Here is a 25,949-nt window from a genome sequence, read left to right on the forward strand (position 1 = left end):
TCGGGGGACAGGCTTTCCATATGGAAGAATCCTACAGTCTGTGCTGACTCCTGTCCCCATTCTCTATCCTGTTGTGGTCCTGGCTCCTGCTAAGCCCAGAAAGCTAGAGAAGAGAGCAGGGGTTAAGGTACCCTGGATGCTGGGGGAGGACCAGGCAGAGCTGAGGGGTGAGAGGTGCCGCCACATGAACCTGGCTGTTAACCAACCAACCAGCCCTCAGGGGACCCAGCTCTGTGCTTGACTCCTCTGTGGGAGAGGCCTGGAGAAGACAGCAGACAGCCCCTGCCCCAACTCACAGAGCGCTTAGAGGACAGGGTGCTAACCCAGGAGGCAGGCTTCAGGAGGGAATAAGACCTGTGGACCAGGGAGGAGGCCAGGCCACAGGCCTGACCTGGCTGAGAGACTGCTGCCCAGCGGACCCTTGCCGTAGACGGGGGATTCTGCCTGTTGTTTTCTGATAGCAGGCTCAAGACTGGCAGCATTCTGGAGCCCAGGGCAGCAATAGCCCAAGTCCCACCAAACACATACAAATAAAAGAAGGCACTAAGGTGCTGAAGTCAGAAGTAGCCAACATGTGGCAACGTATGTGCTCGTTGCCTTGGACAGATCAACTTGGGTACTCATTGCTGCAACTTAGGAGGTACGTTTTGTTATCCCTGCTTTACAGATGACAGAATTGAGACTCATGGTCATGCAGGTAGGCTGAGAGGAAATGGTTGGAAGCAGATGATTGTCTTTGCAATATCCAGCAAAACATCACTGGACTTTCCCTCCCAGATCCTTGGAGCTGGAAGAGAGACCACTAGCCCTGGCTGCAGGGATTGGTGGGGTCTACAGATCAAGGGCCTCTGGTTCCCTCACATGCCATCACCTTTGATCACTGGGGCTACTCTGCTGTCTTCAGCATCTCCAGGGGTGGAAGGTCTTCAAAAAGAACCCAGGCAAACAGAAGGCCCTGGGTGAAATATGAAACAAATGAGTTTTCCGTTTTGGACCTCTGATCCAGATCTGAGTCAGGTGTGGCTCCAGCCTCTGCCGGAGACTGAGAAGTCCTCTCAAAGGCCCTGCTTCCAGATCTCACTGGTTCTCGCAGTTTCTCCCTGGTTGTCAGGAGCTAACCTTCAGCGCTGAGCTATTTTACCTGCATGACCTTAATACTCATGACATCGTGGTGAGAAAGGACCTATGCTCGCTCCCATTTGAAAAATGAAGACACTGAACTAGAGAGAGAGGTCCAGAGACTTCCTCAAAGCTTCATGTCTAGTAACTGGTGGACCCGGGAGGCCCAGGACCCACAGTCTCTCTTGCTAGCTATCCCTGACCAGGGTCCTATAGGAGTCTAATCCTGGTGGTCTGTCTCTCAGTGGTGGACTGGGATGTCTTTCCCAAAACAGGCAGGTAGGAGGGGGAGCATGGGCAGGCAGACCCTCCTGGGGACTGATCATTTGACAAAAAAGGAAGAATGGGCCCAAAGCAGTTGACCATGGCTGCGGCTAGGGGGTGAGGCGTGAGACTGAGCAGCCTGAACTGTATCGCTTATTGCCTTTGACAGCTCTGAAAAAGCCCGAACTTTGCTTCTGGCGCCTCTTGGCCACATGGCCTCAGCTGGGAGAGGAGCTGGAGCCCAGATTGTCTGGAGGAAGAAAGCTCTTTGGGGCTGGGAGATTCCCCTCCTTTTGGTCTCTCCTGCTCTGCAGTGTCTGGAGGGTAACTTCCTCCGCCTCATCCCTCTTCCGCCTCACTGCCTTCCTTGAAGGCAGAGGCACATCTGGAGAGCCCCAGACGTGGCTGGAAAAGGGCTATCCTTACCTGCCAGTTGAGAGGGGCTAGATAAACGTGATGAACAGGGCTGGATTTGGTGATGGGATTTCTAATACCAAATCCTCCAGGGGCCCTCCAGAGCCCTTAGGGGGAAAGGAGTGGAGGTCCTGTCTGTGGGCTGTTGTGGGCACAGTAGTGGAGTGGAAAGTGAAGACATGCATCCAGACACTTGATACTTTCTGAGCACCTGTTCATGCTAGGCACGCAGCACATGACAGACATAGTTCCTTCCCCCCTGGGGCTTGTATTCTGCTATGGGGAGACATACTATAAACATGGGCTAGATAAAGAAAATAATTTCAAAGAGCGATAGCCCTATGAAGGCAATGAAAACAGGTGATGTAGAGCGTTCCTGGGGGAAGGAGCTCAACTTCAGCTAGTGAGTGGTCAGGGAAGGCTTCTCTGAGCTGAGACCTGAAAGATCAGACAGAGGAAGCCATGGGAATATCTGGGGCACAGTGTTCCAGCAGAGAGAACATCAAGTATAAAGCCCCCTGAGGTGGGATTTTCAAAGAGATTATAGGTAGTATGGGTTATTCACAGGCTGAGCACCGTCCAATGGGTCAGGAGATGGATTTAGCCTTTGGATCTTCCTCTGTCACAAGTGTTTTGGAGCAGTAAGCCCATTTTCTGTAAAATTCCTACCCTAAACCCCCAGGAGGAATTCATTAAATAAAGTAATAAAAGTGAATGAAAAAGATCCCAACCCTTCCTGCTATTCTGCTCACCCTTCCTTCTGTCCACTTTTTGGGGCAGTGAGGGGAAGAGAATGTTTTTCTTGGGTCCGAAGGGTGGAGGTTGGGCAGAAGGCATGCTGAGTCTTCAGCGACAAATCTGGGTAGCTAGGTTAAGAGAGGCCGGGGTGAGGAAACCAGCCCAGCTGCAGAGATCCTGCCCAAGAGAGCTGAACAAAGCCACTGCTGAAATGGTCAAGGGGGCTAAGACAGCTCTGGATGCAGGAGAAGGTGGGGGCCGGAGGAGGAAGGCCCATCATTGGGCTTGGGATATAGGTCAGAGGCTCTGTGTCAGGGCTCCCCAGTAGCTGGCCCCTTCACAGTGGACAAGACAGCCTCAGCCTCCAAGCTGCTGTCAGGATAGGAGTAGAGGAGGACTGGAAAAGGAAACTGAGGCAGAATCCTGGCCACTCTGGTTAGACTGACCCAGGGAAGGGGACTGGGAAGGTAAGGCCTGAAGCTCTGAGGTCCTCCACCCACAGCCATGGAGGATCCCAGGCCTAGAGCAGCAAGATGAATTCCAGGCCTAAGCTGCTATAAGTTCTGCTGTATTGGAACTGGTATGGGGATGACCTCAGAGGTTCAGTGTGAGGGGGCTAGAGAAGGCTGATCCCCAGCCAGAGAGCAACTGTACCTCTTTGCTGCCATCTGGACCATCATGTCCAGTGTGTACCTCTTCCAGACAGCTTCCTGGGGGAAGGCATGAAGCAGTTAATCCTTGCTTTTTGAAATCTTCATCTTTGCCCAAATCATCACTTTGTGTTAACCTCTGAGACACTGGCCTTTGTCACAGGCTCCTTGATCTTTGAGTGTGCAGGTGTGGATGATTTTGTGTAAGAACTGCCTTTTTCTTTTTTTCTTTTTAAAATATGTATTTATTTATTTGACTGCGTGAGGTCTTACTTGCGGCATGCGGAGCTTTTTTAGTTGCAGCATGCAAACTCTTTAATTGTGGCATGTGGGATCTAGTTCCCTGACCAGGGATCGAACCTGGGCCACCTGCATTGGAAGTGAGGAATCTTAGTCACTGAACCACCAGGGAAGTCTCAGAACTGTTTTTTCTTTCTCTCTCTTTTTTTTTTTTCCTGTAGAATACCTTTGGTCTTATACAGTTGTCCCAGAGAGGTTAAGTGACCTACTCAAGGTCACACTGTAAACCCCTGGAGGAGGTCATAAAAATGAAAATACAAGTACCTATCACTCCTTTATTGAGGATTCGCCATGTGCCAGGCACAGTATTATATGCTTTACCTAGTCGACCCTCACAGCCTTCATAGCTTTCTGAGAACTCTAATTGTACAGAAGAGAAAATAGGCTGAGAGAGGCGAACCACCTGCCCAAGTACATACAGTGAGCGAGTGACTGGAAAGGGACTTGAACCCTGAGAGTCTGACGGCAGAGGCTATACCAGGAACTACTTTGATGCAGGGACTCCGGGAGTCACCTGGGTCTCAGGAAAGGAAAATCAGCCGGCTTGACCAAGCAGGGCCCTGGGGGAGAGGAAAAGAAAGCACCCTGACTCTTGTCCTCTGCAACCCTTTTCCTTCCTCCATTTTCCATTCTTTTTCTGGAAGGTAATTGCTTGGGGCAGTGACAACCTCCTGGCGAATTACACAGCTGGTTTCCCAGTGAAATTTGTAACAACAACCCTGCCAGCCTGGCAGCCCCAGCAAGTTCCGGTTTAAGAAGCTAATTGCTGGATTGTGTAGTTGGTGCTAAATTGGGTAATTTCTTGGTGACGGCATGTGTGGCCCTTCTTCCAATCCCAGAAAGATGTGAGCTGCATCAGAGAATGTGTCACATGTGGCACCCTTCTAACCTCCTTCACCCCCCTACTTCCCAGCCAGCCACAGGCGATCGCAAAAGTGGCTGCTTCCCTGGGCCCATAGCTTCACCCCCTGGGCAGCTTGCTGTGTCCCGGGGAAGTAGGTAGATGCCTCGGTGCCAGAGAACGGGGGAAAGTAAGAACAGCACCCAGAGTTGTCCGAGGGTTTCAGGGAGCCTCCTTTATTCTCCACTCTTCTGACCTTGGACTTGGAACAAATTCAGTACTCACCACACAGGGGAAAGGGCTAAACCACACTCTGGTTACCTCTGGAGTGTGTGGTATGTGTGGGGTTCTTAGTTTTGTGTTTCCTTTTTTTAAAAAAAAAAAAAAATCCATTACTGCGTTCCTTCAGAATGGTGTTTAATCAGTTTGGCTTCCCTGGGCAGCAGCATGGGAAGGAGAAAAGCTAAGGCGTTGGAGTGAAGCTACGCTGGGTTTCACTTCTGGGTTTGCCACCAACTGTGCAGCCTTGGGACTGTCCGCTAGGCCCTCCCAGCCTCAGTTTCTTCTCCTGTGAAGTGAGGGGTGGGGTAGTATCTGTCCCTTGGCATTTCTGTTGTCGTTCAGTCGCTCAGTCATGTCCAACTCTTTGTGACCCCATGGACTGCAGCACGCCAGGCTCCCCTGTCCTCCTCCATCTCCTGGAGTTTGTTCAGATTCACGCCCATTGAATTGGTGATGCCATCTAACCCATCTCATCCTCTGCCACCCCCTTCTCCTTTTGCCTGCAATCTTTGCCAGCATCAGGGGCTTTTCCAAGGAGGCAGTTAAAATGCCATACATGAATGGGTCTTGTTCTTTGTAGGTCTGCACCCACTTTTCCAACACGAGCCATCTGCCAAGCATTGTTCTAGGAATGGGGGAGATAATGCAGTGAATAAGATGGATGGAATTCCTGCCCTTCCATGGAGCTTACCTTCTAATGGGAGAGACAGACAATTTCTGAATCACACAAATTGAAAATGGTAATGATAGAAGAGCTATAGAGGTACACAGTGCCTTGAGAGCAAACAGCAGGGGGATCTGACCTAGTCAGGGAGGCCAGAGAAAGCTTCCCTGAGGAAGCAACAACTGGGCTGAGATCTGAAGGGTGTGTAGGAGTTAGCAAGGCAGAGGTGGGTGGGAAAAGCTTTCCAGATGGGAGGGAAATAGGCCCCGTGATGGGAGGGATTGTGGGACTGCAAAAGACCAGCCTGGCTGGAGCATAGGAAGCAAGGGGGGAGCATGTTGTGAGAGGATTTTGGAAGCCCAGGAAGGGCCAGAGCCTGCAGGCCTTGTTGGATGGGTTAAGGCATTTTATCCTAAGAACATCAATAAGCCAGTGAAGAGTTTTAAGCGGAGAAGTGACATGATCAGATTTGTGTTTCCAAATGACCATTTGGAGGGGAACTGGGTAAGAATGGAGGCAGGGAGACCATTTAGGAGGCTTATGCAGACATCCAGGCAGGAGATGATGTTCTGAGGTAGTTGGATTAGTTAGCAGTGCTTTCTGCTGCAAATACAGAAAATCTGGCCAACAGTGGTTTAAATAAAAAGGACTTGATTCCTTCCTGCATTTAGGCCTGGAGGAAGGCAACTGCTTCTGTTGGTTCCCTGGCTCAGTGACTCCAGGGCTGGCATTTCTGTGATTCTCTATGCCTTGCTCTCATGGTGGCAAGACAGCTGCCCTGGCTCCAGGCATTGTGATTGTATTCAAGCTGAAAAGAAAAGGAGGCTGGTACTGGCAAGTCCTGCTCCTTTTATTATAAAGGCAAGATCTTTCCCAGAGACTCTCATCAGATTTTTTTATGTATATGTTATTTTCTAAATGTGAATCATGTGACTTCTAGGTACAAGAGAGTCTGGGAAAGGGCAAAGGAGGTTGAGAAAGAGTTTTGGCTAATCAGCTGACAGTGATTTGGTAGATTCGGAAATAAGTGGGCAGATCTATTTTTAGGAAACAAAATCCATAGGACATGGTGATGGATTGAATTATTAGTCCCCTCCTCACTTGTTTTTCCTTCCTATTGATTATGTTTAGTAATGGGGAGGAATGTGATTATAATCGTGAGATATAGGATGAAGTTTATATAATTAAATCTGTATCAATTAAATCTTCTCTTTAAGAAATCCAGAAATCGGATAGCTTCCTTTTCTCCCAGTAATTTGAATTTGATTGTATTGTGTAGTATTTGGACATTGGGGATTTTGGAAATCCAGAATGAAGGCTTCACATGGGGGACTATATCGTGTAATCTTTTAGAGTTTATAGCGTGGTGTCATGTACGTTGTATCACTTGATACTAAAATCCTTGGAGATAGGTGAGCAGGTATCATTAAGCTTCGAGAGGGTGGGTCACCAGGTCTCAGGGTGGTCTGAGGGTTTGTGGTGTCAGGGTTTGTGCTTTTTTCTACTAGCAAGTACTACGCTGTAGGATATGGGAAAGGCAGTTGGGAGTGCTTTGTCTGGAGAGGAATAAATACAGGGGCCTGTCTCCTCTGAGACTAGAGCTGGGAGAACACGGTGCATGCGTGTGTACTAAGTTGCTTCAGTTGTGTTTGACTCTTTGCAACCCTGTGGACTAGAGCCTGCCAGGCTGCTCTGTCCATGGGATCCTCAAGGCAAAAATACTGGAGTGGGTTGCCATGCCCTCCTCTGGGTGTGGGGGAGAACACGGATCGATGCTGAAGAGACTGAGTTTGATAAGATCTTGATGAAGGCTCAGTGGCTGGCAGCAGCACCTGTGTAGTGGTGGGGGACGTGGGAAAACCTGGGAGTGTCCAAACCATTGGTGCGGACATTCCCAGGCTTGCCGTGGCCACAGACAAAGCAAATGGGTGGTCTGGATTTCTGCCAAACTGGCCTTTTGTGCTGTGAGTCTCAGACATGGGTCCTGCTTGGGGTAGGAAGAGGAGGACTGTGCCGTGGATAAAAGACCAAGCTATCAAACTTCTTTCCAGGGTGGAGAGATGCTTCTAGGTGCTTTTCCAATAACTATTTGAGAGGCCATTTTGGTCTGAAGTCCCCTCTGCTTCTCCAGAGAGAGGTAAAGGTGGAAAAGAATTGTCATCTGGAGATAGGCAGTTGATATCTGTAAGGCCACCCCAGTTCCCCTCCAGGCAGGATAACCAACCGCCTCTCCAGCTCAGGCCATAGGGTGGACCAGAGGCTGGACAGGTCCTACCCTCCCCTCTATGGAAGATTCCCAGGAGACTTCACAATCTTCCTCATTGTCTCACATCCCTCAGGGTCAGGAAGTTCTTCTTGTTGTCTGACTGTGTCTCTTCCACTACTATTAATCATGCCCGCAAAGCGAGCTCTTCTTCCTGACATCCCTGTGTCTAATAATGGCATCATTAGTCTTCCAGTCACGGCTGCTGCAAACTTCAGAGTCGTCTTCCTTTCTGACTCTCTCTCTCTCCCATGTCTTCCCAGTGTTTTCCAAACCCCCAATGTCTGCTGGAACTCTCTCATCCCACCCCTTAAAATTCCTTATTTGCCCACCTCTTCTGCCTTTGTGCATGTTCTTGCCTTCACTGGGAATTCCGTCTCCCTTACACACAGCCATCTTGTTCTCCATCTCAGACACACTCTTCTCTGGGAAGTCTTCCTCAGTTTCCCTCTATTGGATCTCTTCTTGCTCTCATCTTAACTGGCCTAACATTTTGGAACCTCTTTACAGCACAGTCATTTATTCATCTGTTTAGTGAACATTTGTTAAGTACCATCTCTGGGCAAAGGCCCGAACTGAGTGCTGGAGATCCAGTGATAAATAGAATTTGGTTCCTACTCTGCAGAAGACCAGATTCTCCTTGGGGAGACAGAATCTGAAACAGACAATTTCAGTGCAATGTGATAGTTGCTTTCATGGGGGAACCCAGGGTATTCTAAAAATGCAATAGAGAGGCATAACCCAGAAAAGTCTTCAAGGGAAGGTGGAGCTTAATCTGAATAAGTGTTAGCCAGGGGAATGTGTTGGGCGGGGGGTGGATGAAAGTAGATTCTAGGAGGAGGGAGCAGCTTATGCAAAAATACAGGGACCTAAAATAACCCTCTCATGTGAAAGGTTGGTCCCTCTGTTAGACTATAAGCCTCTTAATGACAGGGACCACACTTAAATCACCTCTGTTCATGTCTCACTCTGAGTCTTGGTATGGTAGCTGCTCAACAAATATTTGTGGAATGGAATCATATTTGAGGGCAATGAAAATGCAGTGGCTCAGCACCACGGACAGATCACACAGACACCTGCAGTTGGAGGTAGTCCAACCTGTAAGCTTATTTGCATGCATTTGCATAATGAAGCCAACTTCATTTCCCTGGGGGTCCAGAGGCTCTGCATCATGGGGGATCCAATCAGTCCTGGCCTGGGGGGTTGGGCAGGGAAACTGTCAAGGCCAGCGACTGGTCCTCTAAGGACTCTGGGAGAATCTCTTTTCCACTTTGCTTACCACCCTTTTCTTTCCGGTTAGGAGCCAGTGGTCCTGCGCCTTCTGAAGTTAGGATTCTGCCTGGCGGTGGAGATCCTGACGCCAAGGATGGGACACCCCAGATGGTGAGTGGTAGGAGAGTCTGGGGGATAGGGTTCTCAAATCAAAATAAGCTGGGTTTGAATCTTGATGCAAAGTGAGTCAACCACTTTCCGGCTTTGTGACCTTCCCATTTGGGGCTGTTTTCTCGAGAGTAGATGTGGATAACATCTGCGCACAGGATTTCAGGGGGATTAGAGAACCCTGGGTGTGCACAATAGCCGGTACACGGCACGTGCTCAGAGACGAACCGTGAGCGGGGTCTGGAAGAAGCTTGAACCGTGGTGGGCATGGGGAGGCCGTGGGGAGGAGGAGGGGAGGGAGCACCTTGGAGGTGCTGCTGTCTGGAGTCTTTGAGGCTGTCATCTCACAGTCAGCAGATGGCCCAGGAGCCTGGTCTGGGATGAGGGAGGGCGCCGTCTGCCAGCTCCTTGGTCCCTGTCCCTCCTGCTGGCACTCCCTCCTGCTGTAGCTCCTGTCCTGGCAGCTCTGGAGCCCTGATTGGAGGCAGTTCTTGCTGAGAGCTGACCTCTCTGTCCTGCAGCCTTGGCCAGCCTGGGGTGGGGGCCAGGGGCACTGGTTCCAACGCTTTCCCTCCATCACCTCCCTGCCCTGCCAGCCCACTGTTCCTGGGAGGAGGAACTCCTGGGTTCTAACCCCAGTTTAGGATTCAGATGCTGCTTGAATAGCCAGCGTGCCTCTTTTATGTTTCTCCCCACTTCATGACCTCTCCTCCCCTGGAATGGGGGTGGCGGTAAAAGGCACAGGGAGAAATTTCATCAGGGAATATTCGGAACCCAGAAGAGGAGGGAGGAGTCATCTCAGGTTATCCCTTCCAGTCTCAGCCCTGGAGGGGAGGGAGAATGAGCCTCCAGCCAGATGGAAGGAACTGGGTGTGGAAGGAAGGGGAGGGGTTATTCTACAGTCTCGTGATGGATGTGTAGATTTGGGTCCAACGTTCTCTTTGGTTATTGCTTCTGGGAGCTGTGACCCAGAGCCCTGGCTCTTCATAGCAGGGGAATTGGGTAGGGATGGGACACAGGTGTGGCTCTGGCTCAATTTGCCTCACACCAGCTTGTTAGAAGCTAGTTCACATAATGGCTCGTATGTTTGACTATTGTGTTTATGTCTGTATTGGTATCTTTTTACTCTTGATTACCTAAGATTCTTTAAAAAACCTGTCTGGTTGAGGACATTTCCTCTTGTGAATAAGTATTTATCATCTTTGCAGCATTTGATGAATGGTGATATTATTTTGTGCCCTTGTGAGTGTCTTTGTCTAGTATGAATTTTAAGCCCGTTTGTGGACAGTACAGTTAACCACAACAGACTGACATGCATTACCTAAGCAGTGCTAAGAACACCTGATAAAAGTCTCAGGTCAAGTGGCCAGTTGTTCGATCCTAATCCCATTGCTCCCTATTTTCCCAGGAGGTTCCTGGGGCCTGGCCCCCAGCGCTATGAAGAGCCCTTGCTGAGGCCATGAGGGGTTACCATGGCGACCGAGGCAGCCATCCCCGCCCAGCCCGCTTTGCCGACCAGCAGCACATGGACGTGGGCCCTGCTGCCAGGGCCCCGTACCTGGTGGGCTCCGGGGAGGCCTTCTCCACCGAGCCCCGCTTCTGTGCCCCGAGAGCTGGCCTGGGACACCTTTCTCCTGAAGGGCCCCTGAGCCTGAGCGAGGGGCCATCCGTGGGCCCCGAGGGCGGGCCAGGAGGGGCCGGGGCTGGGGGGGGTAGCAGCACCTTCCCCAGGATGTACCCCGGCCAGGGCCCCTTCGACACCTGTGAAGACTGTGTGGGCCACCCGCAGGGCAAGGGTGCCCCCCGCCTGCCTCCCACACTGCTGGACCAGTTTGAAAAGCAGTTGCCAGTTCAACAGGATGGCTTCCACACGCTGCCATACCAGCGGGGTCCGGCAGGGGCCGGGCCCGGGCCAGGGCCGGGGCCTGGCACCGCCCCGGAGGCCCGCAGTGAGAGCCCCAGCCGCATCCGGCATCTGGTTCACTCTGTGCAGAAGCTGTTTGCCAAGTCCCACTCTCTGGAGGCCCCCGGGAAGCGGGACTACAATGGGCCCAAGGCCGAGGGAAGGGGAGGCTCCGGGGGAGACAGCTTCCCAGGCCCGAGCTCCGGTGGCCCGCACGCCCCGCACCACCACCACCACCACCACCACCACCACCAGGCCCGGCACGGCAAGCGGAGCAAGAGCAAGGACCGCAGAGGGGATGGCCGGCACCAGGCCAAGGCCGCGGGCTGGTGGAGCTCCGACGACAACTTGGACAGTGACAGCGGCTTCCTGGCCGGCGGGCGGCCCCCTGGGGAGCCCGGCGGCCCCTTCTGCCTGGAGGCTCCGGATGGCTCCTACCGGGACTTGAGCTTCAAGGGGCGCTCGGGAGGGTCGGAAGGCCGCTGTCTTGCCTGCACTGGCATGTCCATGTCACTGGATGGACAATCGGTCAAGCGAAGTGCCTGGCATACCATGATGGTCAGCCAGGGCCGGGATGGATACCCGGGGGCCGGGCCCAGCAAGGGGCTCCTGGGGCCGGAGGCTAAGGCCAAAGCCAGGACTTATCACTATCTGCAGGTGAGGCTTTGGTGGGGTGGGGAACAGGCTCCTCAGCCCTCACCAGTGTTGTCACCCTGGGGGCTGTGGAAAGGGTTGGATGGGAGCCAGCTCTTCCCATGATGACGGGTCTGGAGGCAGCGGGTTCTTCCCCGTCTCACTGTATTATAACACCTTGAGCCCCTTTGGGGACCTCAGTTTCCCCATTTGTGCAACGAGGGGGCCCTTCTACTTTGATGTCGTATGTCAGTGCCAGGAAGACTTTTCTTTTACCTCCAGTTTAGGATAAGCTGTGCTGGCCTCTGTCTTGTGAGGCTGGAGGCAGAATGAGGTTGAGGGTGAGCAGTGAACAGGACAGAGTGCTGCTGCCTGCCTGTGCTTCCCCGAGATTGGAGGTCAGCAGTTGGAAAGCAGTTGTCTTGCCCCCGGGCCTTCTCCAGACCTCTTTTCTGCCCAGATCTGGGTGGTCCAGATAGTGTTCGGATATGAAGGTCAGTTATTTCCAGAATGTGCCTCTGCTGGTGTTGTCATTCTGGGGAACCTGCAGGTGGGACACCCACGAGGCTGTGGAAAGCCAGGGAATCTGTCCTGTGGGGGTTTTCTTGGGCTGGGGTGCACGCTGAAGTCTGAGCTCCAGACCCCGAGCTCAGGCTTCCTGGGAGCGGATGGTGCAGGTGATAACTGGTGCACTGTCCCTGTCCTCTTTTACCACCTCTGTGGTGTCTGCAGGTGAGGTTAGGAGCTCTGACCCCTTCTTCTTATGGAGCCTTGGTCCATCCCTCACTGTCCCCTCTCCGTCATCCTACAGAGATGTGGTTAGGGGCTCTTCTTGCCATCCACCTTCCTCTTCTCTGTCTCACGCTCCTCTCCCACATCCCCTAATGTGTCTTCTTGAGCCCTCCTATAGTTGGAGGAGAAAGAGTCTAGACAAGTTCTAGAAGTCCAGTAGACTTAGGGTTATCCCCCAAACTCACATTTCACATAGTTAATCCACATCCATTCACTCAGTGAGTGTTCCCTGAGTGCTGTGAATGCAAAGAGGCAGACACAGATGCTGCCTGGAGGAGCTCACAGTTTAACAGTGGATTAGATAAGACAGTTTCTCTGGTGGCTCAGATGGTAAAGAATCTTCCTGCAATGCAGGAGACCTGGGTTCAATCCCTCGGTCAGGAAGATCCCTTGGAGGAGGGCATGGCAACCCACTCTAGTATTCTTGACTGGAGAATCCCATGGACAGAGGAGCCTAGCAGGCTACATACAGTCCATGTTGGTGGCAAAGAGTTGGGCACGACTGAACGACTAAGCGCACAGCACACACAGAATAGAGTGCAGTGAGGCGGCGAGAGGAGAGAGCCTTGGGAACCTCGGGAGCCCAGAGGAGACACCTCACCCACTTGGGTGGTGGTGGCCAGGGGCTGCTCAGAGCAGCTTCTGGGAAGAATGTCCCCGAACAGAGTCGCAGTGGACAAGTGGAGTTAGTCGCGTGCAGTGTTTCCAGGCCTGAGTGTTCCAGGAAGAGGCTTCAGCATATTCAGAGGCATGGAGAATTGAGCTTGCACATGTCCTTTGGGTATCACTGGCCTTTTTGGTAAGTTGTTCACGTTAGGGCTCTTCTGGGTGGGGAAGTCACAACAGCTCAAGGGCCATAGTGGAAGCAGAAAGGGGTGAGACACAGAAGGGGAGGTTGGAGACTTGTAGGATTCAGGGTTGGTCTTGCACTGCCCTCTCCCTGGGTAGGAAGGTTCTCTAAATTGGGAACTGAAGGGTCCAGAAGAAAGGGCTCAGGAGAGAACACCAGCCCTTCCTCTCCCATCCCTGGAGCCTTGCCTCCACCCAGCTGCTCCCTGCTGCTTCTCCAGGGCTGCCCTGACCTCCCTGGGGGCCCCCTTTTTAACATGCACCTCACAGTGTCCTGCGGAGGAGCCGGCAGCCCTGCAGTGGCTATGGAGTGGGAACCCTGCAGTGTGGCAGAGCGTGCCCTGGCTGGCCTGTCACCTCCCTCTGCCTGCCTGTGGCTCCTCTCTGTTGAGTATGGAGAAGGGGAGGCTCTTTCAGGGGCTGGGGTTCCAGGGCATCTGAGGACTGCAAAGTCTGAGCCTGTTTGGCAGAGAACAAAGGGCTATAGAAACTCTCCAGACAACCTGTACTCCCCTGGTACAAAAGCAGGGCAAGCTGGCCGCGTCAGCCCAGGTGTCTTGGTTGGATCCCCAGCCCTTTTGTTGAGACTCTACTCTCCCACTGGATTCAGGTCTCCCACAGCCTTCTTCCAGAACCCCCCTTCTTACTCAGAGCCCTTGTTCCTTTATGGAGCCTTGTCTCCTCCCTGTGTTCCCATTTGATTGAGCCCAGCCCCCCACTCAGCCCTGTCCTCCCACCAAGGGCTCCTTCATGGGCCCTCACCCATCCCTGAGTCCCTGTTCTCACACTGATCTCTGGCCTTTCATCTAGCCTCACCCTAGAGTCTCTGTTCTTCTCCTGAGCCCTACGCTCTCCCCGAACCCTGACCCTGACCCTCATTTAGCCTGTTCTTTTCAACGGGCATAGGCCAACCATTATGGACTCCCTCACCCACCTGCAGACTCATCAAGATCCCCAGCCCTCATCATCCCCTTCCTTCTTGGCTCAGAGATGAAGCCAGGACCCTGCATCCCAGGGTGACCCCTCCACAGGGTTTGCGCCCATCTCCCTGGGATCCCTTTCATCCATGAACTATCCCCGCTTCCTCCCCACATTTAAAGACTGTCTTTCCCTTTACTGACTCTTTCCCACATCCTGCAAACATGCCCAGATGGCTCTCGTCCTAAAAAAAAAAAGAACTTTCCTTAACCCCATACCCCCATCCGTCTCCTTCCTGTCTCCCCTTCATTTCCAAGTTCTTAGAGCATAGACTCCATCGTTTCCTTTCATTCTCTGCTTTACTAGAGTCTGACTTCCACACTCCTGGCCTCTAAAATGTCCTGGCAGTGGTCACCAATGGTCTCTTGAGAGCCCTCCTTGAGAAGTATCTTTCAATGCTTACCGTTATGATGGTTAACATTGAACACTTACTCTCTGCTGGTACATTTACTGTTTCTGCCAGTGCTGTGATGCAGGCGTAATTAGCATTACCAGTTCACAGATGAGGAAACTGTGGCAGAGTTTAACACAACTTTGCTCACATTTACACAGCTAGCAAGTGATGGGGCCAGAATTTGAATATGGTTCTAACTCCCCAGCCCAAACTGCTAACCTTAGCATGCACTGTGGCATTTGACATTATCAACTCCTTCTATTCTGGAAATGTCTCCTGTTTCCGTGACAGGGCGTTCTCCTGACTTCCCTCCCACCCATCTGCCCACTCCTTCACAGGTGACTTCATAGGCTCCTCTCCCTTTCTTCGCAGTCCCCCTTTTAAATGTCAGTGGATCCCTGCCCACCTCTCTTTCTTCTCTCCTCTGGGCTGTTTCATTCACTCCTATGGATTCAGCTGCCATCCAAGACTCCCCCAGGAGTCTGCCTCCAGCTCAGATCTCTCCACTGAACTCCAGAACCACACTCAACCACCTGCTCCACAGTTCTTTGCCAGCTCGAGATGCTCAACCCTGAACCTATCACCTTTCCCCCACATCTGTTTCTCTGGGATTCTGTGGCTCAGTGAGCAACACCAGCATCCCCCAGGTCCTCAGCCAGCAGCCTCCCGGTCCTCCATGACTCCTCCCTGCCCCCTCACCCCCCACATCTAATCAGGCTCACTGATGCTCCTGAACACCTCTCATTTCATCTTCTCTTCCCCCTCATTGTCATTGTCTTAATTTAGGCCTCATCATCTCTTGCCTGGATAACAGCATCAGCCTCTTAATTGGTCTTCCTCTCACCACTTGAGCCTCTGCCCTGCTCTGTTTGGAATGTTGAAGTGCTCTTTCTGAAACACACACTGATGCCACTCCTTCTGTGGCTCTTCACAGAAGGGAGGGGGACGTCAGAGGATTTGGGATGTAAGCACATTAAGAGGATGAAGGAGAGGAGGGGTGAAAGGTGACTGAAGTCAGGGATGCCTTACTACTAGGGGTGAGATTGACATAGGTCACTTTGGCCTCTGAGCTTCAACCTCTTGCGCCTATCATGGGAGCCCCTAGACTCTTTAGATGGCCCTCAGTTAAGTAGCAGAAGGCCCATGGAGGATGAAGAGGCATGTCCTGATCTGCCTCAACATACTCCTGAGCGTGGTTTGCTTGAGCCAGGTCTGTGCATCTCCCACTGGCAGTGGAGAAAGAGGGTCCTGGCTTCCAGATTTAGTAGGTACTTGAGGCCCCTTGTCCCTGCAGGTGCCGCAAGATGACTGGGGGGGTTACCCCACTGGGGGCAAGGACGGGGAGATCCCCTGCCGCAGGATGCGGAGCGGCAGCTACATCAAAGCCATGGGGGATGAGGAGAGCGGAGACTCAGATGGCAGCCCCAAGACATCTCCCAAAGCGGTCGCCCGGCGCTTCACCACTCGCCGCTCCTCCAGTGTGGACCAGGCCCGGATCAAGTAAGGACAGGGGAGAGCTGGGGGATGGGGAGGGGGCAGGAAGCTGATCCTGGGTGCCTGCAGGAGATGTGCGTCGCGTGGGTACTGGTCAGGTTCCCGGCTTAGGGTTCAACTGGGCAGTCTTGCTCTGCCCCATATAAGGAGGGGATGCCTGTGAAAGCCTCTATCTGAATCCCTCTTTAGCGCAGTCCTTTTACTCAGGAGTCTCCTCCTGGAGATCCTGGGGGTCTCAGGAATAGAACCCACTCGGGGACCCCAGTGCTCTCATTCCCCTCCCCCACCTCCTAGCAGACCCCCATTCTGAATCTGGAATTTTGACCTTTCCCAGCTGCTGTGTCCCACCCCGGATCCACCCGCGGAGCTCCATTCCTGGCTACAGCCGTTCCCTCACCACCGGACAGGTAGGAAGCAGCCCAGCATGCCAGGGGGAAGGGGTGGGGAGGAGGATTCACTCCCATGCTCAGCCTAGGCCTTAAAAATCAGGAATCTGCCGCTGAAGAGAGCACAGGTCTAATTCTGGGGAGCTGGGAAGCCTGCCTCGGGATTCTCCGAGCTGAATCAGACTGAGGATCTCAGAGAGTCACATCCTTAAAAACCAAGCATCCTCCAAGTGATGGACTTGGAAGGGCAGTGTCAATTCTCTAAGCTTCCCTAGCCCTGTCCTGGTCCCTCCCCACCGCCCCCTCCCCCCACCCCGTGTAAAAGGCAGGACTGACTTCACAGACTGGAGAGGGGCAGAGCTGCAGTCTCAGAGATGATCAGGGCTTGAGCTCTCTCCCCTCCACTCCACCCTGGGACCACTGGCAAGATAATTTCCTCTCAGCGCCTCTGTTTTCTCATTGTTGAGATGACAATTGTAGTGATGCTTGTCTCAGAGGGGGTTGGGGAATTCAGTGACAGATACATGCAAACACAAGGAAGCTGGCCCCAAACTGGTATTTTATAAGTGTGAGTTCTATACCTAAGTATAGACTTTCCCCTTAACTAAAGAAGGCAGTGCAGTTTAGTAATTAAATGCTTTAGGTGGGTTTGAATTCCAGCTCCACTCCTTACCAGCTGAGTGACCTGGGGCAAGTTACTTGACTTTTTTGAGCCCCACTCTCCCTATTTAAAAATAGGCATCATAATAGTGTTCTTGGCACAGAGCCAGCACTCGATAAAGGTTAGCTATTTTTACTGTTTGCTGGGGAAAAAAAGCAATGCAAAAAGCAATGCAAAAGTCTACCCTCCTTGGTTCTCATTGTTTGTTGCTGCTGCTGTCTCTCAGCGTTTCTTTGTTACATTTCCTGAATCAGGGAATCTTGACTGGCACAGTCATCTTTTCACATAAGACCAGCCTATGTTGCTAAACTTACTTGTTAATGTTCCGTATTTGTTTCACTTGAGCCATCAGCAACGTCTAACACAGCTGATGATTCTTTCCTTCCTGAAACACTTTTCAGTTGGCCTTGAGGATGCCACATCTTTTAGATTCTTCTAGATTCTCTCTCTGGCTGCCTGTTCTCAGTCCGTGTCACTGGGGCCCATGAACTCGTCCAGGATCTAAACACTGGAGCTTTCCAGGGCTTAGTTCCTGGACTTCTTCTTCAGTTCAGTTCAGTTCAGTTCAGTTGCTCAGTCGTGTCCGACTCTTCGTGACCCCATGAATCGCAGCACGCCAAGCCTACCTGTCCATCACCAACTCCAGGAGTTTACTCAAACTCATGCCCATTGAGTCAGTGATGCCATCCAGCCATCTCATCCTCTGTCGTACCCTTCTCCTCCTGTCCCCAATCCCTCCCAGCACCAGGGTCTTTTCCAATGAGTCAACTCTTTGCATGAGGTGGCCAAAGTATTGGAGTTTCAGCCTCAGCATCAGTCCTTCCAATGAACACCCAGGACTCATCTCCTTTAGGATGGACTGGTTGGATCTCCTTGCAGTCCAAGGGACTCTCAAGAGTCTTCTCCAACACCACAGTTCAAAAGCGTCAATTCTTCAACACTCAGCTTTCTTCACAGTCCAACTCTCACATCCATACATCACCACTGGCAAAACCATAACCTTGACTAGACAGACCTTTGTTGGTAAAGTAATGTCTCTGCTTTTTAATATGCTATTTAGATTGATCATAACTTTCGTTCCAAGGAGTAAGCGTCTTTTAATTTTATGGCTGCAATTACCATCTGCAGTGATTTTTGGAGCCCAAAAAAAATAAAGTCTGACACTGCTTCCACTGTTTCCCCATCTATTTGCCATGAAGTGATGGGACCAGATGCCATGATCTTAGTTTTCTGAATGTTGAGCTTTAAGCCAACTTTTTCACTCTCCTCTTTCACTTTCATCAAGAGGCTTTTTAGTTCCTCTTCACTTTCTGCCATAAGGGTGGTGTCATCTTCATATCTGAGGTTATTGATATTTCTCCTGGCAATCTTGGTTCCAGCTTGTGCTTCCTCCAGCCCAGCATTTCTCATGATGCACTCTGCATATAAGTTAAATAAGCAGGGTGGCAATATATAGCCTTGACGTACTCCTTTTCCTATTTGAAACCAGTCTGTTGTTCCATGTCCAGTTCTAACTGTTGCTTCCTGACCTGCATACAGGTTTCTCAAGAGGCAGCTCAGCTAGTCTGGTATTCCCGTCTCCTTCAGAATTTTCCACAGTTTATTGTGATCCACACAGTCAAAGGCTTTGGCATAGTCAATAAAGCAGAAATAGATGTTTTTCTGGAACTCTCTTGCTTTTTCGATGATCCAGCGGATATTGGCAATTTGATCTCTGGTTCCTCTGCTTTTCTAAAACCAGCTTGAACATCTGGAAGTTCACGGACTTCTTCTCACACTCAGTCATTGGGCGAGCTCATCTAGGCTCGTGGCTTTGAATCTTATTGAGAGCCTGATGACTTCCAAATGTTTATCATCAGCCCACATTCTCCCATAAACACCGGGCATGAATATCTAACTGTGTATTGAAATCTTGCTTAGATACTGAGTAGACATCTCAAAGTTAAAATGTCCAAAACCAAACTGCTGGTACCCTTTTTCTTTCTCTCCAAGTTACCTGCTCCATCCACTGTCTTCTCCATTTACTTTTGATCACCTCTACCTTTCTCACATGTACTTGTTGGAGTATTTTAGTTTGTACTTTAGTACTTTAGCATGTACAGTATTTTAGTTCCCTCTCACTATATCTTCTTACATTTCATCCCTTCCTTTTATTTTGTTTTTGTCTGTGTCATGTGACTTGTGGGATCTTAGTTCCCTGATCAGGGGTTGAATGAACCTGGGCTCCAGGCAGTGAGAGTACCACATCCTAACCACTGGACCATCAGGGAATTCCCTCACTCCTTCCTTTTAAAATAAATTCTTTACTAATTTTTTTCAGTGCATGTCAGTGGCAAATTTTGCCTTTAACCAAAAATATAGTTTACCGTCACTGTTGAACATAATTTAGCTTATTATAGAATCCTAGGTCAACATTTATTTTCTCTGTGTGTTTTGAAGATATTCCTCTGTCATCTGTTCTGTTGTTGCTATTGAGAAGTCTGCTATTAACCCAATTGTCTTTGTTGGTGATTTTCACTTCTCTCTGATTGCTTTCAAGATCTTGCCTTTGATTTTGGTGTCCTGCAGTTTCACAATGATGTGTATGTGTGTGTGCATGCTCACACACACACACACACACACACACACGTGTGTGTGTTTCCAGAATCTGAGAATTCATGTTTTTCATTAAATCTGGAACTTTCTCTCATGTTCCTGTTTGCTGGTACATCCTTTTACTTTCAGTCCACTTGCTTTTTGATCCAGTCTGACAATCTCTGCCTTTTGAATGAGTGTTTTGTCTATTCACGTTTAATGTGATCATTGATTTGGTTGGATTATCTCATGTCATTTTAGTTCCTCTCTTCTTCCTTTATGCCTTCTTTTGCATTAAATATTTTGTGTATTGTTTTATTTATTTTTTGTTAATTCCTTTTACTACATTATTTAGTGCATCAGTGATTGCACTAAGAATTACATGTGTAACTTATTGAAACCTAGTTTATTCTAGTAAAATATAGAAGCATTGCTCTAATATATTTCCTTCTCCTCTCCCTTCTTTGTGCTATTATTGTCATGTATATTTCCTATATATATGTTATAAGCCTAAAACTAATTATAAATTGATAATAGTAATGGAATAATTACCTTGCACAATCTTATGTCTTTTTTAACCTTTTAAAAATCTTATGTCTTTTAAAGAATTTGAGGAAAAAAGTGTGAAACGTATTTATATTTGCTCACACGTTTACTGTTTCTGTGCTCATCATTTCTTCCTGTGGATTTGAGTTACCATTGGGTGTCACTTCCTTTTAACCTGAAGAACTTCCATTAGTATTTCTTATAAGATTTGTCTGCTGGCAATACTTTCTTCAGTCTGTATTTATTTCGAAACGTCCTTATTTTTCCTTCATTTTTTGAAGGATAGTTTTGCTGAATATAGAATTCCTGGTTGATAGTTTTTTTCTTTTAGCACTTTGACTATACACTGAATGCTATACACTTTGGACACAACTGATTTTGGTGTTCATGGTTTCTGATGAAAAGTCAATTAATAATTTTTGGGGGGTATGCAATGAATTGTTTTTCTCTTGTTGTTATTAAGATTTTCTTAAAAATATGTTCTCTTTATCTTTAGAAAGTTGATTGTAATCTGTCTGAGTATGGATTGCTTTGTATTTAGCCTACTTTGGATTCACTGAGTTTCTTTGACCTGTGGATTAATGGTTTTTGGCAAATTTGGGAAGTTTGGGGCCATTATTCTTTCAGATATGTTTTCTTCCTCCCTGTCATATTTTTTCTGGGACTCCCATTACATGCATACTGGTATACTTGATGTTGTCCATAGGTCTCTGAGACACTGCTCATTTCTATTCAATCTTTCACCCCACTGTATTCTTTATATTGGATAATCTATTCTGATTATATTAAGTTTTACTGATCACTTTTTATGATGAGCCTTTCCAGCCAATTTTAAATTTCAGTTATTGTACTTTTCAGGTCTAGACTTTCCATTTGATTCTTTTCTTCTTTTAAAAAAATTTTCTCTTTACTGTGATTTTCTATTAATGCCATCACTATTGTCATGCTGCTGCTGCTGCTGCTACTAAGTCGCTTCAGTCGTGTCTGACTCTGTGCGACCCCTTAAACGTTAGCCCACCAGGCTCCGCCGTCTCTGGGATTCTCCAGGCAAGAATACTGGAGTGGGTTGCCATTTTCTTCTCCAATGCATGAAAGTGAAAAGTGAAGGTGAAGTCGCTCAGTCGTGTCCGACTCTTCGCAACCCCATGGACTGTAGCCCACCAGGCTCCTCTGCCCATGGGATTTTCCAGGCAAGAGTACTGCAGTGGGGTGCCATTGCCTTCTCCTCACTATTGTCATACTTTCCTTTAAATATTTAAATATGATTTCCTTTAGTTCTTTGAACATTCTTATAATAAGTACTTTGTAGTCTTTGTATAATAAATCAAACATTCAGGGACATTCACATTTTCTTGTTTATTTACATGTATCATAAAATTTTTGGTTGAATACTGAACATTTTATTTAATATATTGTAGCAACTCTGGATTCTTATTTTACCTCTTGAAGATTGCTATTGCTTTGTTTATTTGTTAATTCCTGGTCTAAATCTGTGAAATCTATCTACCTTGCCAGGTGTAGCCTCTGATGTCTCCACTAATTTTTTTCTTTCTTGTTTTTATTTTAAAGCCTGGTTTCCTAGGGGTTGACCCTGTCTCTGCATAGCTTAGTGTCCAGCCAGAGACTGATCAGAGGTTGTGCTCAAAAACTTCAAGCCAGTAAGGTTTTCTTTCTCTCCTTTTATGGTTCTGTGTGAGCTGAGGAATATAGACATTGTTGCTTTCAAGCCTGCTCTGGCTTTTATTTTTCACAGGCTCTCCTACATTTCTTCTGTACATGTACATAGGCTCCTTTGGCCAGGGATATGTGGGTGGGCTCAAGGTGTTTCTGATTTTTGTGGTATATGCACCCAGCCTCTAGTTAACCCAGATTATGTGAAGTGCTTATCAAACTCTCTGTGGCTACCTTTTCCCCCTAGAATTCCCCATCAAGTTCCTGTCTCGTCTGCCAGTCCCATTGCTTGCCCCCAATCAGTGCTGAAACCTCAACCTGTTAGTGCAGCTGGTTATTCTTATTCTTGACGCTATAATGGACAGTGCTCAAAATAAAGTGAGCCCCTTTGTTAGTGGCAGTTAAGCCGCTGGTTTTCATAGCCTGGTCCACCCTAGTTGAACTATTGCAACTTTTAGAGCTGGGAACTTGTGTTATGGGATCAACTGCAGGTGAGGACACTACAGACTCATTGTTCTTACCCAAAGTTCAGCAATTTTCATGAATGTGTTTCTTTGTTGTATAACTTTGATTGATTTTCAGAGTGATAAAATGGTTGTTCTGGAGAGCTTTGTGCAGCTTTATAGTTGTGTTAGGGCATAGGGTTTGGTATCCTCACTCTGTTGTGTCTGAAGTCATAAGTCTGGAAAATTCTTAATGACTATTATTATCAACTCACTCCAGTATTCTTGTCTGGAGAATTCCATGGACAGAGGAATCTGACAGGCTACAGTCCATGGGGTTGCAAGAGTTGGACATGACTTCACAACTAAACAACCGTTATTATCTCTTAAAATATTGCTTCTTCTGAGTTTTATCTGGGCTTCCCTGGAGAGTCCACCTGCAATGCAGGAAACCCAGGTTCGATTCATGGGTCAGGAAGACCCCTGGAGAAGGGACTGGCTACCCACTCCAGTGTTCTTGCCTGGAGAATTCCATGGAAAGAGGAGTCTGGCAAGCTACAGTCCATGGGCTAACATAGAGTCCGACATGAATAAGCGACTAACACAAACATAGTTTATCTAGTCCCTCCTCTAGCACTTCTGTTAGTTGTATTTGGGGTATTTTTATTATTTCCTTTATATAACTTAACCTCTCCATATTTTCCATTTCTTTACCTCTCTTTGCTGCCTTCGGAGTAAGTTCCTCAGATATATTTTCTGGTTCTATATTTTTCTCTTCAGTTGTCTTTCATTTACTACTTAACTCATAACTTGTGTTTTAATTTTCCCCTCCTTTCCCCCTACCTAGAAATCTGATTTGGTTTCTTTGGAAATCTTTCTGCTTTTTTTTTTTTTTTCCAAAGCTTTTATTCTATCCTTATGCTTTCAGCTTTATCTATCTTTTAAGTTTTAGAAAATTTAAGCATAGTTTAAAAGCTAATCTGCTTTAGCTAAGGTAATACTAGCTGCTATAACAAATAAACCTTGAATTCTCAATGGCTTAACTCAATAAAAGTTTAGTTCTTTTTTATGTCACTGTTTATATTAGTTACCTATTTTGCTAAGTTGCTTCAGTCATGTCCGACTCTTTGCTCTCCTTTGGACTGTAGCCTACCAGGGTCCTCTGTCCCATGGGTTTCTCCAGGCAAGAATACCAGAGTGGGTTGCCATGCCCTCTTCCAGGGGAATCTTCTCGACTGAGGGATCAAACCTGGGTCTCTTATGTCTCATGCATTGGCAGGCAGGCTCTTTTCTGCTAGCATCACATGGGAAGCCCAGTTACCTATTACTGCATAAAAAATTACCCCAAAACATAGTGTCTTGGAACTCTCCTGGTGGTCCAGTGGTTAAGAATCTGCCTTCCAGTGCAGGAGACGCAGGTTTGATCCCTTGACCAGGAACTAAGCCTGCACAGCACAGCGAAGACCCAGTGCAGCCAAAACCAAACCAGTAAAAACATGTCTTAAAATATATTTATTATTTCACAATTTCTATGGGTCAGGGATCTGAGCACAGTTTAGCTGGTGCCACCTGGGTCAGATGTCTTACAGGCTTTATCAAGGTGTTGGCCAAGGCTGCAGTCATCTCAAGGTTTGACTGGAGGAAGATCTCTTTCCGTGTTCACCTGCTGTCAGCAGCCTTCATAGCCATAATGTGTGGGACTCACCATGTGGCTCACAATATAACGCAACTCACAGCACAGCAACTCACTTCTCCCAGAGCAAAGGCTCCGAGAGAGTGAGAGAATGTGTCCAAGATAGAAGCCCTGGTATTTTTGAGATCTAATCTCAGAAGGGACATGCCATTGTATCCGCCGTATTATTTTCATTAGAAGTGGACAGATAGGTCTAATCTGCACTTGAGAGGAGGGGACTATGCAAGAGTGAGAATGCCAGGAGGTGAAGATTTAGGGGCCATGTCAGATCACACATTCTAATATGAGGTCGTCTTCAGTGGAGCTTTATTTGTGAGCATCCTCATCAGCTTGGCTTAAGAGTGGGTCCCCCAGATTTTTAGATTGCTCTGTTAGACTGTTCTTGGTCTGGGACCATTTTATGTTAATTTTTAATCTGGGGAGGGATCTGACCCGTGTAGATACAAAATCCTGTGTCTGTGTGAAAACTACTTTGTGAGTATAAATCCTTAGGAAATTTATCTTCTTTCCCCTCTTCTCAGTGCCTAGACTGCTGACTAGCTCCTTTGTCATCAGTGTGTGCCGATAATTGATTTTTTCTCTAGTTTATCATTTTATCAAAGCTTTCTCCTTTTCTACTTGTATGCAGGTTCCCATTTCCAGTTCCATGCCTCGTGTGGGCCCAGAGCCTTACTCCTACACCCAAGTGGGTGTTAACATCTAAGTCCTTTAGTTGCTGAGACCAGCTCCCCCTCCCCCCACCTCCCACCTCCACTGGGCTGTTTGCAGCATTGGCTCACACAGCTAATATTCTGATTTTCCAATCTCCTCTTTGTTTTTGTCCCCTGGGGACTTATCTTGCTTTCTTGTGAGCTCAGCTATGCATATAAAACGTTTGTTATATTTTATCCAGTGTTTTAGAATGTTTTAAAATGAGAGGTTTTTCCAAAGTTATCTAAGCCAAATGCTATATGTAAAGAATACAGGATGTTGCCTCGCCCCCAACTGGACCCACCAGCACCAGTACAGACAATTTTCAATTAGACCCAAACAAAGTATTTCCTTTTAAATATCCCGCAGCCTTGGAAATACTGATTCTGAGTCTGGATTGCAGAAAGGCTAAGGTTCTCATTACCCAAGAGGATTTTTTGATTTTGACTCACCTGAAAGTGTGTGTCAGGGGGAGCAGGATGGAAGGCTGTTTAGGGAAAATAGGAGAATTCACAGCATAATGTTACAATTTCATACTTATAGTACAGCAAAGATCAGCTCAGATGCAATATTCCTCTGAGAGTCTATAAAAGTCTGCATTTCTCTTGGGTCCTGGTCCCTTGTTAGAACTCTAGAAGTTCCTCTTGGCTAGTAGAGATGGAAGATGTGTGGCCCTGGGGAGTTTCTCACCCCCCTTCTGTCTGCCTTAGATAGAGTTTGTCATGGAACTGACATATGGTTGGGATTTCAAGAGCTTGAGAACCTTTGGGAAGGAGGGGCCTCTGAGAAGTATTGTCACTGTGATTTAAGAACCTCTTGCTACTAATAATAGTAGCAATGTAAATTTATTTATTTTTATTATATACATAAGTATTTTAAAATTTTGGAGGAGGAAATGGCAACCCACTCCAGTACTCTTGCCTGAAAAATTTCATGGACAGAGGAGCCTGGGGAGCTACAATCCATGGGGTCGCAAAGAGTTGGACACGACTGAGCAACTTCAGTTTGTTTCTTTCTATTTTAAAGTTTATTTATTTTATTATTTATTTTTGACTGCACTGGGTCTTCGCTGCTGGTGCGGGCTTTCTCTAGTTGCAGTGCATGGGCTTTTCATTGTGGTAGCTTCTCTTGTTGCAGAGCACAGGTTCTAGATGCATGGGCTCAGTGGGTGTGGCTAGTGGCCTTAGTTGCCCCATGGCATGTGGAATCTTCCAGGACCAGGGATTGAACCCGTGTCTCCTGCATTGACAGGTGGATTTTTAATCACTGGACCACCAGGGAAGTCTGCTAGTGTTTATTAAGCATCTGCTATATGCCAGATATCATG

At 48.4% G+C, this 25,949-nt stretch overlaps 1 protein-coding gene across 4 annotated transcripts in view; it reads left to right on the top strand.

Moving 5' to 3' along the window:
* Positions 1-25,949, top strand: part of DLGAP3 (DLG associated protein 3) — a 63,699-nt gene that overhangs the window by 13,651 nt on the left and 24,099 nt on the right. For all 4 annotated transcript variants that reach the window (XM_070468422.1, XM_070468421.1, XM_020908645.2 and 1 more), the window contains 4 exons: positions 8,836-8,918; positions 10,324-11,475; positions 15,759-15,964; positions 16,293-16,365. In XM_070468422.1, the coding sequence (XP_070324523.1) occupies positions 10,375-11,475; positions 15,759-15,964; positions 16,293-16,365 (1,380 nt within the window). In that variant the 5' untranslated portion in view covers positions 8,836-8,918; positions 10,324-10,374. The remainder of the gene's footprint in view (positions 1-8,835; positions 8,919-10,323; positions 11,476-15,758; positions 15,965-16,292; positions 16,366-25,949) is intronic.

This window comes from Odocoileus virginianus, chromosome 5, assembly GCF_023699985.2.
Source record: "Odocoileus virginianus isolate 20LAN1187 ecotype Illinois chromosome 5, Ovbor_1.2, whole genome shotgun sequence".
Taxonomy (NCBI): Eukaryota; Metazoa; Chordata; class Mammalia; order Artiodactyla; family Cervidae; genus Odocoileus; species Odocoileus virginianus.